Here is a 17415-nt window from a genome sequence, read left to right on the forward strand (position 1 = left end):
GTGACAGGTAAAGTTTTAACTGCTTTATGTGCACAAACTCATTTAATTATCAAAATCTATGCAGTAAGTGCAGCTGTGATTATCTCCATTCTACAGTTGCAGAAACAGAGAGGTTAAGATGCTCTCCTTAGGCCATGCAATTGCTTGGTGGCAGAGGTGACTTTCCAATTCAGGGAGTCTGACTCTAGCACTACAGATTGTGTGTCAGGGATGATAGCGGCCTTGAGGTAAAAGACAAAGCCTTGGGGATAGACGGGATCACCAAAGACAAGAGGGGATAGAGGATGATGAGCAGGGTAATATTTGGGAGACAGGCGGGATGAGCTTGTTGGATCCCATTTGTAATTCCATGATGCAGAGAGTATTCATTGAGAGAAAAAGGGTGGTAGCAGAGCCAGCTGGCTCTTTGTGAGATACAAGATTCTCCTGCTTCCTTTGGGTGGGGTGATGGTAAATCTTGATTTGCCTAGAAAGGTCCTGCTTTACACCTGTTCTCCTGGTGATACTTGTTGCATAGCTATTAATAGCACTCTGAAAAGTATCCAAATTAGATGGGTTAATTATATCTTCATCATTAATTTAGGGGCATTGGGTCTTTGAGTGGACTGGCAGGTAGAAGCACTTACATTAAATAGTCTACTTTTTTTTCTTTCTCTGTGGAGTCCATAGAATTGAGCTTGAGGTACAGACTGTGACTCCCCAAACAGAAATCTTACAGGATTGTTGTAAAGGTGACATAAATAATGAATAGAAAAGTACTCTGATGTTATGGACCCTAGAAGCCCTCATCTGTATAAAAGTGTCCTCTGCCTGTGTCTGTCACTGTTGTTGTTGTTGTTGTTGTTGTTGTTGTTGTTGTTCTTCTTCTTCTTCTTCTTCTTCTTCTTCTTCTTCTTCTTCTTCTGTCTTCTTTTTTTTAACGGTGTCTCTTAAATTAACATCACCATTAGATTTATCTGGAGCAATTGTTAAAAATTCATATTCCCAGGCTCCACCCCAGACCTACTGAATCAGAATCTCTGGGGGAGATCTGGGATTTTGTATTTTTAACTAACTTTTGAAGACATTCTTATGATTAAGCAGGTTGGAAAATGTGGGATAAGGACATTTCCAGTTTAAAAATTCTTGGCAGATCTAATATATAAGTGAAGGGAATGGTGGATAATGGTAGAGATTGGAATAGATCTCAATTTGTTAGCCACTGATATTGTAGTATGATGTTTCACAAATTTCATTGTACAAAAGAATTATTCCTTGATTTTGTTAAATATGCAGATTCTGTAATTTCTCTTTTCCCTATCTCTACCTGGCTCTATGATTCTGATTTAGTTGATTTGGAGTTAAGTCTGAATGCCTACATTAAGATTTTTTTAAATTTAAATTCAATTTGCCAATATACAGTATAATACCCAGTGCTCATCTCATCATGTGCCCTTCTTAATGCCTGTCACCCATCCATCTCCCCTTCTGCATTTTAAAATGATCATTGCAGACAATTCCGATGTAAGTGTTTCTTGGGCTTATTCTGAAAAATGTTAGCTCATCATCAATCTGTTTCTCAGAACACGGCTCCTAGAGAAGACTTAAAGGTGTAGGACTCAGGATAGATAAACTCTGTTAAAGGTTTAGGATAGGTGTTTTCTAGTGCACACCTGGCCAGGACAGCCTTGCATAGCTCTGACAAATCCCCTTGATATACTTCATCCCCTGGGACAAGAGATTGCATATTTCAGAATTTGGAGAGTAAAACATTTTAAGAAAATTTGTATGAACTAGGGATGGTGAAGGGGAAGAGGGCGGGGGGTGGTGGTGAATGGGTGACAGGCACTGAGGGGGGCACTTGATGGGATGAGCACTGGGTGTTATTCTGTATGTTGGTAAATTGAACACCAATAAAAAATAAATTTATTATGAAAAAAAAAGAAAATTTGTATGGAAGACAATGCCCAGGATTACCTGAAATATTCTCTTACCTGCCTTTCATTTGCAGAAGAAAGTATGAAATTGGCTATGAAGCAAGAAGAAAATGTGGACAACACAGTGGAGAGGGTGAAATATGAAGAACATCCTGTTCAAAAGACACTGAAAGTCAAAGCAAGTGAGACCAAGGAGCACAAACCCAAAGAGATACTGTTTCCAGATTCACAGCTTTTCAGGCAGTGGGGTAAGGATCTTTCAGAGGCCCAGCAGAAAAAGGCCGAGGATCTTTTCCAGGAGTTTGGCTACAATGTTTACCTCAGTAACCAGTTACCACTCAATCGCACCATCCCAGACACGCGAGATTCCAGGTAGGATGGACCATGTTTGGGTTGCCAAGGGACTTAGGTTTAATGGGAGGATGAGCTTTGGAAGAAGTGAAAGTCAAGGGTTGAAAGAGGGTTGAGGAGTGGAAAATCAATGGGGAAGAAGTTTGGAGTATTCGAAAGTTCTGGCAGGCTGAGCAGAGTTCTTGTTTTTAATCTTCTTTGTAATGGCATTATAGAGAGGACAACTGACTGGTCCAAATGTTTACAGCCCCTTGGAGATGGGCTGAGATCTTGGGGAAACAGATCCTTGAGGATTCTGATGATGAGTCTAACTCATAATTGTACAGATGAGGAAAGACTTGCGCAAGTCACATTGAACGTATTAATAGCTCTACTTCCTCCCCTGGTGTTTTCCTCAAATTCTGTGTGTGAATTCCTCTTTGTTATTGACTCTAATTTAAAGAGACTTTTCTCTCTTTCTCCATCAGTTTCTTCTTCCCATTGCTTATTCTTTCTTTGCTTTTCCCACCATCCTTCAGAAGTTTTAAAAATAACAGTTTTGTTGAAATATAATTCATACACAATTCCTTAAAGTGTGCAATGTAATAGTTTTTAGTATATTTACAGAGTGGTACACCATCACCATAATCAATTTTAAAACATTTTCATCACTTTGAAAAAAATCCTCTACCCATTAACAACCCCTCCCACTTTACCCGTAATTGCTCATCCCTAGGCAACCAAATCTACTTTCTGTCTTTATGGATTTTTACCTATTCTCTACATTTCATATAAATGGAATAATATTTATGTATGAGTCTTTCATGACTGGCTTTTTTCACTTGGAATAATGTTTTCGAGTTACATTCATGTTATAGTATGTATCAATACTTCACTCCTATTACTAAATAATATTCCTTTGTACAAGTACACATTTTGTTTATCTATTCACCAGTTAGTGGACATTTGGATTATTTCTACTTTTTGACTATTAAGAATAATACTGCTATGAACATTCATGCATAAGTTTTTGTGTGGACATATGTCTTCAGTTTTCTTGGTTTAACTCTAGAAGTATAATTTCTGGGTTATGTGATAACTCTATATTTAACATCTAAAGAACTGCCAGACTCTTTTCCAAAGTGACTGCATCATTGTACATTCTCTCAAGCAGTAGATGAGAATCCTGTTTTTTCTACATCCTCACCAACATCTGTTATTATTTGTCTTTTGATCATAGACCTTCTAGTGATGTGAGGCAGTATATCATTGTGGTCTTCATTTGAATTTTCTTGATGTTTAATGATGCTGAACATTTTTTCATGTGCATAATTACTATTTGTACATCTTCTTTGAAGAAATGTCTATTCAGACACTTTCTCCTTTTAAAAATTAGTTTATCTTTTTCTTACTGAGCTACAAGGGCTCTTTATATACTCTAGATACAAATTCCAATCAGACATGTGATTTGTAAATGTTTTCTCCCTTGTGAATTGTCTTTTCACTTTCTTCATGGTTTTCTTAGTTACACAAAGGTTATTAATTTGATTATGTCCAATTTATCTAATTTTTTCTTTGGTTGTGCATTGGTTGTCATGTCTAAGAGACTAATGCCTTATGCAAAGTCATGGAAATTTATGCCTTTTATCCCTCAGAGTTTTATAGTGTTAATCTTATATTTAGGTCTTTGATTCATTTAAAAATAATTTTTGGACATGGTGTGATATAGGATCCCATTTTTTTTTTGCATGTGACTATCCAACTGTCCTAGCACCCTTTGTTGAAGAGACTGTTTTTTCCACATTAGATTATCTTGGCACCCTTGTCAAAATCAATTGGTCATAAATGTAAGAATTTATTTCTAGATATCAATCCTATTTCATTGATTTATAGCTCTATTCCTTATGCTGATAATTTACTGGCTTGACAACTGTAGCTTTTGTAGTAAGTTTTTAAATCAAGAAGTATGAGTCTTCTGATTTTCTTCTTGTTCAAGATTGTTTTAGCTATTCTGAGACTTTGAATTTCCATATGAATTTTAGGATTAACCAGTCAATTTCTGCAAACAAACTAGCAGGATTTTGAAAGGGACTGGATTGAATCTGTAGATCAGTCATATTAGCAGTTAAGTCTTTCAATCCATGAACATAGAAAGTATTTGCATTTAGTTTGGTTTTCTTCAATTTCTTTCAACATTGTTTTGGGTTTGGGGATCCCTGGGTGGCTCAGCAGTTCAGTGCCTGCCTTCAGCCTAGGGCGTGACCCAGGAGTCCCAGGATTGAGTCCCACATCGGACTCCCTGTGTGGAGCCTGCTTCTCCTTCTGCCTGTGTCTCTACCTCTCTCTCTCTCTCTCTCTCTCTCTCTGTGTGTGTCATGAATAAATAAATAAAATCATAAAAAAAATCCCAAAACACTGAGGGGGGGGACTTGACGGGATGAGCACTGAGTGTTATACTATATGTTGGCAAATTGAACTCCAATACAAAAAAAAAAAAATATGGAAGACTGTTGAAAGCAAAAAAATAAAAAAATAAAACAAAGCAAAACAAAACGCACAAAGTTTTGGGTTTGAGAATATAAGTTAAAAATAGAATTATCCTATGACCTAGCAATTGCAGTATTAGGTATTTATCCAAAAGTTACAAAATAATGATCCAAAAGGCCCCATGCATACCAATATTTATAGCAGCACTATCCACAATAGATTTCTATTTATTCTTGAGTCACTTTTGATTATTTTTGTATTTTTGGGAATTTGTCCATCTCCTCTAAATTTTTTAATTTGTGGGAAGATTGTTTATAGTATTCCCTCACAATCTTTTTGTATTTCTGGAAAGTTAATAGGGATGTCATACTTTAATTCTTGATTTTAGTAATTTGAATATTGTTTATCATTTTCTTGGTCAGATGAGCTAAACATTTGTAAATTTTGTTGATGTATTCAGAGAATGAAATTTTCACCAACTATTTACAGTTACATCTATTCTCTATTTGATGTATTTCTACTCTCAACTTTATTTTTTCCTTCCTTCTCCTTGCTTGGGATTTAGTTTGTGCTTTCTATTTTCTTAAAGTGGAAAGCTAGATTATTGGATTTGAGATCTTTCCTTTTTAAAAACTATACTTATTGACAGCTTATGAATTTCTTTCCTAGCTCTTCTTTAGTTTTACCATAAGTATTGGTATATTGTACTTTGTTTTTTCTGTCATCTCAATGTATTTTCTAATTTCTCTTATAATTTTTTTGGCCCAATAGCTACTTAGGAATGTATTGTTTAATTTCCACATATTTGTGAATTTTCCTTTTTTTCTGTTTTTATCTCTAATGTAACTCCATTGTGATCAGAGATTTATAGTTTGTATTAATTTAATCTTTAAAAATATAATAAGGCTTATTTTGTATGCTAGCAAATGGTTTCTTCTGGAGAATGTTGTATGTGTAGTTGAAAGTCTTAGACTGTTATTGGGTAGAATGTTCTCTCAGTGTCTGTCAGACCTAGTTGGTTTGTAGTGTCATTTAATTTTCTGCCTAATCCTTCCTTGTTTATCTTCTGCCTCATTGTATCTATTATTGAAAGTGGGATATTGACATCTCTAGGGATTATTGTTCAATTGCTTATTACTTCCTTCAATTCTGTCAGTTTTTATTTCATGTGCTTTGGGACTCTGTTGCTATATGTATATTTTTACAATTGTCTTATCTTCTTGATGAATTGATCTTCTTATTGTTATAAATCTCTGCTTTATCACTATTAAGATTTTTATTTTCACATCTATTTTGTCTGATATCGGTATAACCACTCTAACTTTCATATGGTTGCTATTTGCATTCCATATCTTTTACTTTCAATCTATTTTTGTCTTTTTATTATCTAAAATGTATTTCCTGAAGATATAGTTGGATTTAAAAAATACAATCTGACATTCATACCTTTTGACTGGATGGTTTAATTCATTTAAATTTAATATTTTTATTGATATAATTGGATTTATGTCTGCCAATCTATCTTTGCTTTCTAATGTCTCATATCTTTTTCCTTTAATCCTTTACTGCTTGTTTCTTGTGTTAAGTGAATATTTTCCAATGTAATAATACTATCATTTTAATTGTTTTCAGTATATTTTATAGTTATTTTCTTAATGACTGTTCTAGGGCATATTGTGTACATCTTAACTTATCAGAATCTACTTAGACTTATTCCAATGAGATATAGGAAAGTTAGTCATATATAGCTTTATTCCATCTTCCTCCTTTCTTGCTATTATTGTTATACACATTACATATAAGTATGGTACAAAGTCAAAAATATACAGTTATTATCACTTTATATAATTTTATGTCTATTAAAATGAGAAAAAGGAGAGGAAGTATGAATTTATGAAGTTTGTTATATTTATCTTCTTATTTGCCATGTCTGATTCTCTACGCTTGTTCCTGTGGATTCAATTTACCATCTGGTGTCATTCTCTTACTTCAATGCAGCTTTGCTCTCATCCACCTCTTTTGTGTTGTTATTGTCAACTATATTAAGTTACTATATCTTATAGGCCCAACAGTTAGATACATTTTTAAAAAATATAATTACTTTTAAAATCAGTTAAGAGAATAAATAGAAATTTATACTGTCTTTTATAACTACGCAATTACCTTTTCTGATGCTCTTTGTCCACACGTGCGCACGTGTGTGTGTGTGTGTGTGTGTGTGTGTGTGTGTGTGTGTGTGCTGAGTTACTACTGTCTGGGATTGCTTGTTTTCAGGCTCAGGAACTTAGTATTTCTTGCAAGATGGGTTTGCTACCAATGAATTCTCTTAGTGCTTGTCTATTTCCCAATGTCTTAATTTCTCTTTCTTTCTTTCTTTCTTTCTTTCTTTCTTTCTTTCTTTCTTTCTTCTTTCTTTCTTTCTTTCTTTCTTTCTTCCTTTCTTCTTTCTTTCTTTAGATTTTACTTATTTATTTGAGAGAGACGGTGTATGAGAGAGAGAGAGAGAGAGAGAGAGAGAGAGAGAGCACAAGCGAGGGGAAAGGGAGAGGGAGAAGCAGACTTCCCTCTGAGCTGGAACCCCAAATTGAGGTTCATGACCTGAGTTGAAGGGAGACGCTTAACAATAAGCCACTCAGGTGCTCCTCTATTTGACTTTTGTATTTGAAAAATATAAAAAATGCTTGGTTAATTTTTTTTTCTTTCTGCACTTTGAATGCATCATCCCATTGACTTCTGGCTCTATTGTTTCTGATGAGATGGAAACTGTTAATATCACTGGGGTTTCTTTGTATGGGATGAGTTATTTTTCTTTGACTTCTTTCAAGATTTTCTTTTTATCTTTGACTTTCAGCATTTTGACTATGATGTGTCTGAGTGTGTATCTCTGCATTTATCCTATTTGAAGTTCATTGAGCTTCTTAGATGTGCCTAGAAGTATTTGAGTATGAATATTTATTTTAGGTATTATGAAATATATCAAAATTGTAGCCTCTATGTGTTAAGGTCTTATAGCTGAATTCATCCAATATTAAATGAACATGAGATTGTGATCAGGAATTTTTTCCACAAATTTTTATTCCATTTATACTTTTAACCACCAAAGCAAAAGAATCATCATTGAGGATCTGACCCATAATCCATGTAGTAATGGCAGTGGCCTAATGTATCATTTGACTGATCAATTGGTACTTTTCATCACATCACTCTAAGATGTTTCCTCAGCATCCCCTAGTTCTCTGAATCAGAAGGTAATTGGCATAGCCATAGAAGGAGGTGTGAGAAACACCTTTTCATTGAGACTCACTCATATCAACATGTAGATCACTCCTAAAGCATTTAGAGAGAAGCCTTTTTCCTAGCTAGCTTATACAAGTATGGTAACAAAATTTCATCTTTCATGTCAACTCTAATTGATTGGTAGTGACTGCCTGGAGTATTTTGGTGGGAAGACTTTTGAGTTCATATGATCAAAGGCATGAACGATCTGTTAGTGATGCCTGCCATTATAAGAGGAGAGAATGGTGCCATGTGTGTCAGTATTTGCTACTTGTGAGTTAGGACACAAGTAGGATCTAATACATTTTCTCCTAGGTTGATTGCATAATTTAGATCTTTAGGTATGAAGATAATATGCTGGGACCAGTTGGTAACTGAAGCTGTTTTGTATTTATTAACTGTGGAGCACCCAGATTTAATTCCATAAGGATTAGCTCATGAAACTGCTTGTCAGAAAGTATTACTGTGGATATAAAATATTAATGAATCAAGAATCTACATATACTTGAAAAACATCTGAATCATATCTGATACTTATAAGCCAAATGAGTACTCTTTCTCTCTACTGTTCATAAAAAATCCTTTGGCTCAGTCATATGGATTTCAGAGCTAAAGCATTCTGGAAATCATAGGGTTTAAAACTATAGGAAGACTACTCCACTGACTTTCTTTGAGAAAAATGATTTAGTGAATTGGACGTATTTTTACATAGAATTATAGAATAATATAAGAAAAGACCTTCTATGCCAGTCAGTCCAGCTTCCTGCTAAGTGAGATGCCAAAATAATTGTAATCACTGTTTCCCCACCTTTCTGGATAGCTATCTGAGACCAGAAAGATGCCAGCCCTCCTGTTGTCATGTACTGTCTTTACCTTTCAGAGACCAGAGAAAGGCTACTCAGGAGAGTATTGTGTGAAAATAGAGAATCAGTCAATTACTTTATTGAGTTTAAGTAGGTGTTAAATACCAACAAATGATTAAACACATGAAAAGGCATAGCTTCAATAGGTAATCTCTAATAGGGAGTTTACCAAAATGCTGTGGCCAGGACCAGCTACAAAATATGCAGGGCCCAGGGTAAAATGAAAATATGGGGCCTTTTTGTTCAAAAACTATTAAGAATTTCCAGATAGTGTTAGGAAAATAGTAAGTCAAGCTAACTCACTAAGTGTGGGGACCTATGTGATTGCATAGGTTGCACATCCAGGAAGCTGGCCTTGCTGCTGGCATAACTTGCCTTAGGGAATCCTAGTGTAAGAATATATTTTGCAGTTGCTTATAGTCTGTTTCCATGTGTACATATCAGTTTATTTGTTATACATAATGGTAGTTTCAGATAAGGTTTTGCTATACATAAAGTTTATCTTTTTACCTCTAACACCTAAAAGCTACCTCATGTCTTTCTCCATTGTGCCCTCCTGTTGTTAGGAGGAAACGGAGGAGGACTGTGGTTCTATATTGGAAGGATTTGCCAAGGATCACTTCCTGTAGCTGTCATCCAACTAATAAATATATTTTCAGGATCTTCTGCTGCACTGTCCAGTATAGTAGCCATTAGTCATATGTGGCTATTTAAAATTAAATATTAAAAATTTAGGTTTTTTTTCTTTTTTTGGTTACATAGTGACATTATAAGTTCTCAATAGTCACACATGACTAGTGGCTAGCATAACAGAAAGCACAGGTTTAGAGCATTTCCATCATAACAGAAAATTCTGTTGGACAGAGCTGGTCAAACCATTCCAAGTCAAGTTCTGGGGAGCAAAGACAAAGGAGAGATCATTCTTTTTGGAATTGTATGAGCCATATTTCTTGCTTCTCTTGATTTAAGGTAGGGAAGGGAATGTGGGATATGGATAAGAGAATTATTGGGAAAACATTTAGAATATAGCCAAGACAATATTCAAAAGGAAACATGGGAGACTGAATGGAAAAAAGAAAATCTGAAGGTAATTGGTTGGATTATGTGGATTAGAGGGAAGAGAAGCTGAACAAAGTTTTAATCAGGTTTCAATTTAACTTAATTATCAACTCTTACTATGGATTAAATACACATTTATTATATAACCAGTCTGTACTAGACATTAGGAACTGCCCCTAAGCATGAAAAAAATTTAAGGTTCACCTCCTGTACTCCCCTGCCTTTGTTTTAAATATTGATGATCCTCAGGCTTTATTTTAAGGCTCCTTTCTGCTTGTAACTTGAGTGATTTTATCCAACTCTAATGAATTCAACCACCACTTACAGGGTAGTGACTCCTAAACTCACTTGTTTCCAATCCAGATCATTAAGCTGTGACCCTGGCACTGTATATACAATGACCTGCTGGGGAATTCCATGGTGTGACTCACATGTGTTTCCTACTCAACTTGGCCAAACTGGAATGTATCAAATTCTTTTTTCTCTCTCATTATTCCTAGTTCAGTGAACGGTGGCCCTGTTCAAGTAATAGCTATTAAAAAACAAGAACAATAATCACCAAAGTAGTAATAATAGCAGCTAACATTAAATGAGCACTTATTTTGTTCTGAGCATTTTATGCACATTATTGCATTTTACCCTTATAATAATACTATTGTGAGGTAATAGAAAATATATATTTGTTTCTGCCCCCTGTTCCTGACAGAGCTAAAATCCTTGCAATTTGCTAACTAATGAGAACACTATGAGTATCTATTGTTCTAATGAAGTGACTCTGAGTGGACCCCTGGGTGGGGGCTGGTTACCAGAAATATCTACTATGATTAGCAGCTTAGAATTTTCAGCCCAATCCCCATGCCTCAGAGAAGGGAGAGGGATTGAAAGTAGAATTAATATTTGGTCATGCCTAAGTGGAGAAGCCTCCATAAAATCCCAGTAGTATGGAATTTGGAGAGCATCCAGGTTGGTGAACATATCTACATGAGAAGGGTGACATACCCCAATTCCATGGACACAGAAGCTCCTGCAGTGAGAACCCTCTCAGACCTTGCCCTATGTTTCTCTTTGTCTAGTTTTTCATCTGTATCCATTATAACATCCTTAAATAAACTGATAAACATAAACTGGTGTTTCCCTGGGGTCTGTGAGCCACTCTAGTAAATTAATTAAACCCGAGGAGGGGGTAATGGGAACCTCCAGTTTGTAGGCAAGTAGGAGAGAAGTCGTGGGTAACCTGAGGGCCTACTACTTGCAACTGGCATGTAAAGTGGGGTGGGAGCAGTCTTGTGAGACAGCCCATAGCCTGTGAAATCTGATGCTGCCTCCAGGTAGATACTGTCAGACTTGAGTTAAATTATAGGATACCCACCTGGTGTCAGAGAAAATTGCTTAGTGTTGAAAAAACACACATTTGGTGGTCTGAGGTGTCAAAATTGAAGTGTTCCATGTAGTAATAATGTGAATAACAAAGGAGACAATTTTTTTCCTATATAGGTGTAAAACAGTAAGTTTTTTCTTATACAACCATGATGTAATTACTACTACTACTACTACTACTACTACTACTACTACTACTACTACTACCGCTATTTCATAGATAAGGTAAAGAAGGCACAAAAAGGGTAGGTAAGTTTTTCAAGATCATACAGCTAGAAAGTGCTAGAGCTGTGATTTGAATACATGTCTGTTGAAGACTTTGCTTTCATTCATTGTACCACACTCCTTAGAGTATTGGCATCATCCGAGAGCCTATTAGAAATGTGAAATTTCAGATTCTACCCAAAATTATTGAGCCAGAATCTGCCTTTTAACAAGATCCTTAGGTGATTTGTATACATCCAGAGCTTGAGAAGCATTGTGATATAGTATCACAATGCTATCCCTCCAATCCCCTACCTGCTCATCACATACAAGTGACTAGGAAATCAGATTAAGATTTTTGTTCTCCCTTTCATTCTTCAGGACATGTCTTATCTGAGGTCTTCATGCCTATCATACCTGCCCATTGCTTAAATTCTTCAGAACCTACCTAGGTTTGTTAGTCTCAGTTGTTTAGTTCTGCTGGTCTATCCAGCCTTATCTTTTGCCACCACTGCTGAGAAGTAAGTTCTTCAGTGTGTGCTCTTCTGTGTCCCTGTGCATTCATCTGTACTGCAGCCTTTGCCTAAAATTTTCTTGCACTTTCAGGGTCTGCAAATCAAATGCCTATATAGATCTATTATATGAGGGTATTGACAAACAGGGAAGCATACGCTCTAAGTAACTGTAGCAACTCTGATCAGCAGGTCTGGTGAGAGGAGGTGCTATCAGCAGGGAAGTTTGTTGAAGTGAGACAAATGTTTGGTTTGTCAGGGAGACAAAACAGGATTTTTTGGTGTTGGCAATTATTTTACATTACAAAATAAGTATGGACTGAGTCTTCTAGAATGGCAGAATGTTGAGTGCAGCATTTCTTCTCTCCAACAAAATAACTAGATGATTGGAGGAATTCATAAAAAAATAATTATTTCATGTTTCTAGAGTGGAAATGCATTAAACAAAAATGTAAAAAATAGAGAAAGCCAACAGACAGTTGTTTTTTTAAAGATCAACAAAATTAATAAAACTTTAGCTAGACTGACAAAAAAATAGAAAAGATTAAAATCATGGTTGGAAGGAGTTCATTACTATTAACCTTACAGAAATAAGACTATTAAGGAGTGCTAAACAATTGTTTCCCAACAAACTAGACAATCTAGAAGAAATGAACAAATTCTTACAAGCACACAAACTACCAAAACTGGCTCAAGGAGAAATAGAAAATCTGAGTATCTCTCTAACAAGAGATTGAATTAATAATTGAAATACTACTCAGGTCCAGACAGCCTTGCTGGTGAATTCTACCAAAGTTTAAACAAGAATTAGCCTAACCCTTCTTAAACTCTTCCTAACAATAGAAGAGAGGGGGAATACCCCACAACTTACTATATTAAGTCAGTATTAACCTGATACCAAAGCGAGGTGAATACATTGCAAGAAAAGAAAACTGTAGAGCAGCATGCCTTACAAATATAGATATAGGGATCCCTGGGTGGCGCAGCGGTTTAGCGCCTGCCTTTGGCCCAGGGCGCGATCCTGGAGACCCGGGATCGAATCCCACGTCGGGCTCCCGGTGCATGGAGCCTGCTTCTCCCTCTGCCTGTGTTTCTGCCTCTCTCTCTCTCTCTCTCTCTCTCTCTGTGACTATCATAAATAATAAATAAAAATTAAAAAAACAAATATAGATATAAAAATCCTCAACAAAATACTAGCAAACTGGATCTAACAGAATAGAAACAGGATTACACATCACAGTCAAGTGGGATCTAAGCCAACAATAGAAAGTTGGTTTGAACTCTGAAAATCAATCAATGTAATACATCATTTTAATAGAATAAAGGACAAAAGCCACACTGTCATCTCAAAAGACTCAGAAAAAAGCATGACAGAACCCAATCTTTTCATGATTAAAAACACTCAAAAAGAAGGAATAGATGCCCTAGCAAAGAATGTCTATAAAAAGCCCATATCATTCCTAAGGTGAAAAACTGAGAGCTTTCTCTATATGATAAAACAAAACAAACATGTCTGACATGAGCACTTGTTTTAAATATTTTAGTCAGGCAAGAAAAAGAAATAAAAGTCATCCACCTTGGGATGGAAGAAGTAAAACTATTTCTATTCACAGATGACATGATCTTACATGTGGGAAATCATAACAACCCCTTAAAAACTATTAGAATTAATAAATGAATACGGCAAGGTTGCAGGATACAAGATAAATACACAAAATATAATAATGTTTCTACTGATTTGTAATAAACAATTAAAAAATGAAATTAAGAAAACAGTGTCACTTAGAATAAAAAAATACATGGGAATACATTTAACAAAGAAGTAAAGAAGTGCAAGCTTGTAAATGTAAAACTACAAAACATTAGTTAAGAAATTAAATATTTAGGGATCCCTGGGTGGCGCAACGGTTTGGCGCCTGCCTTTGGCCCAGGGAGCGATCCTGGAGACCCGGGATCGAATCCCACATCGGGCTCCTGGTGCATGGAGCCTGCTTCTCCCTCTGCCTATTTCTCTGCCTCTCTCTCTCTCTCTCTCTCTGTGACTATCATAAATAAATAAAAAAAATAAAAAAAGAAATTAAATATTTTAATAAATGGAAAACATCCCATATTTATGGTTGGGAGACTTAATTTTGTTAAAATGACAATAATCTCCAGGTTGATCTACAATCCCTATCAAAATATCAGCTGGGTTTTGAGTAGAAATTGACAAGTTGATCCCAAATTAAAATGAAAAGATAAATGATCCCAAGTAGCCAAAACTCCTTGAAAAGAAGAATAAAGTTATGGGGCTCACATTTCCTCTATTTCAAAACTGACTACAAAGCTAAATCAAGATAAGGTGTAACTGGTTAAGGATAGACATACAGATCAGTAGAATAGAATTGATACCCATAAATAAACTCTTACATTTATTGTCAATTGATTGTTGACAAGTGTGCCATGATATTGTAATTTATAATAAGAAATATATACTTGGTCTTCACCCCTGTGAAGGTACATAGAGTACCTAAAAATCCTTGTAATTTCCCAAGAAAAGAGATAAAAGTGTCTTTTGTTATCCTTAATAAGCTTCTTTCAGCCCTGAATTAATGAGGTGACTCTTGGAAATCCTCTAAGGATATGAGCTGGTTGGTAGAATAATGAACCCTATAATTATAGGGTTGGGATGGGGATAGCTTTTACCACTAACAGGCAATGATCTTATCAATTATGCCCAGGTAATAGAGCATGCCAGAAGTATGCTGCACCCCAAATTCCATTGGGATAGAAGTTCCCATGCTCTGGACCCTTCAGAACCTTGCCTTGTGTATCTTCTCACATGGCAGTACATTCATATCTTTTAGTATCCTTTGCTTTGTTTTTGTTTTTAAAGATTTTATGTATTTATTCATGAGGCACACACACACACACACACACACACACACAGAGGCAGAGACATAGGCAGAGGGAGAAGCAGGCTCCCTGGAAGGAGCTCGATGCAGGACTTGATCCTGGACCCTGGGATCACATCCTGAGCCAAAAGCAGATGCTCAACCACTGAGCCATCCAGGTGTCCCTTTTAGTATCCTTTGTCATAAACTGGTAATCTAGTAAGCAAACTTTTCTGAGTTCCGTGAGCTGTTCTAGCAAATTAATCTAACCTGAGTAGGAGGATCTTAGAAACTTCTGATCTATAGCTGGTGGATTAGAACTTAAACTTGTGATTGGCCTCAAAGTGATGTGTGTGTGTGTGTGTGTGTGTGTGTTTGTGTGTGTGTGTAGGGGTAGTACTGTGGGCATGAATTCCTAACTTGCATGGTCTGACATTAACTTCAGACATATAGTATTCAGTTAATTATAAATTCAGTTAAATTATAACATAATTCTAAGTCACAGAATTATTTGATATGGGGAAAATATACCCACGTATCTTGTCATCAAAGCTTTCATGATGAGTAGTGCTGTGAGTAGAGAGAAAGGGATACACAGGAGAGTTTTTCTTCTTTACAGGTGCTAAGACAACTGAATGGGGGAAAGAATTATCTCTTCAACAGATGGCACTGGACAACTAGTTATTTATATGCAAACAGATGAAGCTAGGCCCTTATATCTACCATACATAAATATTAACTCAAATGGTCATAGATGTAAATAAAACTAAAGCTCCTAAGAGAAACACAAGAGTAAATCTTAGAGATTGTGGGTTAGTCAATAGTTTTTAGATATGACACCAAAAGTATAAGTAATGGATGATTGAAAAGTTGGACTTTATCAAAACTGAAAAACTTTTGCTGCAAATAGTAACATCAAGAAAGTAAAAAACAGCTCACAGCATGAGAGAAAATATTGGCAAACTGTAAATCTTATAAGTACTTATAAAGTACTTCAATCATTTGGGGAATATAAATAATAGTGAAAGGGAATAAAGGGGAAAGGAGAAAAAATAAGTGGGGAATATCAGAAAGGGAGACAGAACATGGAAGACTCCTAACTCTGGGAAACGAATTAGGGGTGGTGGAAGGGGAGGACGGCGGGGGGTGGGGGTGACTGGGTGGCGGGCACTTGACGGGATGAGCACTGGGTGTTATTCTGTATATGGGCAAATTGAACACCAATAAAAAATACATTTATTATTAAAAAAATAAAATAAAAAATAAAGTACTTCAATCTAGAATACATTAGTAACTATTATAACTCAATAATTAAAAAGACAAATAATCAAATTAAGAATAAACAAAGGACTTAGACATTGCTCCAAAAAAGATATACACATGGACAACAAGCACATGAAAAGATGCTAAACATCATTAGTTACTAAAGAAATGGAAATCAAAATCACAAGGAGATAATACTTCACACTCAGTGGGATGGTGATCATCAAAATGACAGATAATGACAAGTGTTGTCCAGGATGTAGAGAGATTAAGACCCTCATTCATTACTGGTGGTAATGTAAAATGGTACAGCCACTTTGGAAAACACTACAGCAGTTCATCAAATTGTTAAACAGAGTTGTCCTATGACTTAGCAATTGCACTCTTAGGTATATATGTAAGTGAAATGAAAATATACGCCAACACAAAACTTGTTCAAGAATATTTATAATGTCATTAACAATAGCCAAAAAATGGAAAACATTTTATGTGTCTAATAACTGATGAATGGATAAACATGTGGTGTATCCATGCAATGGAATATTATTTGAATAATATTATAATATTATTATTATAAAAAGGAATGAAGGTCTGATACATGCTACAATGTGGATGAACCTTGAAAACATTGTGCTAAGTGAAAGAAACTAGGCATAAAAACCATGTATTATATGTTTCCCTTTATATGAAAAGCCAGAATAGACAATTATATAGAGATAGAAAGTGGGTTAGTGATTGCCTTTGGCTGAAGGGAGTGGGGGTGGAATGGATTGGGGAGAAATGGATAGTGACTGCTAATGGGTATGGGGTTTCTTTTTAAGGTGATAAAAACGTTCTAAGATTTGACAGTGGTAATGTTTGCTCAACACTGTGAATCTTATTAACAATACTTGTATGCTTTTAAATAGGCGAATTTTATCATATGTGAAATATCTCTCAATAAAGATGTTAAAAGTAGAGTAAGCTAGTACCTACTATATATTAAGCATTTAATATATGTAAACTATGACATAAAAATGTGTCAAGCATAGTTCTTTGAACAGTTCCCCACATCTCTATAATGGTTTGTGTCAGAAATGATTGAAAGTTTGACAACATGAGGAAAAGGTGGTGGCAATGACAGAAGGCCTCTGGCAAGGAAGTGAGTTTAGGAATGGTGTAGGAATAGGGATTCCTTTTGGGGAACCTACTGAAGATTAATTTGAAAGACATGGATTTTTATCTTCCTAATAGGAAAATTTTGGATAAACAAATA

The 17415-nt window shown here is 35.6% G+C and overlaps 1 protein-coding gene across 1 annotated transcript in view; it reads left to right on the plus strand.

The window, feature by feature from the left end:
• Positions 1-17415, plus strand: part of GALNT8 (polypeptide N-acetylgalactosaminyltransferase 8) — a 49672-nt gene that overhangs the window by 5664 nt on the left and 26593 nt on the right. The window contains 1 exon segment of the mRNA XM_055315379.1: positions 1991-2288. Within this exon segment, the coding sequence (XP_055171354.1) occupies positions 1991-2288 (298 nt within the window).

Source organism: Nyctereutes procyonoides, unplaced genomic scaffold, assembly GCF_905146905.1.
Source record: "Nyctereutes procyonoides isolate TBG_1078 unplaced genomic scaffold, NYPRO_anot_genome, whole genome shotgun sequence".
Lineage (NCBI taxonomy): Eukaryota > Metazoa > Chordata > Mammalia > Carnivora > Canidae > Nyctereutes > Nyctereutes procyonoides.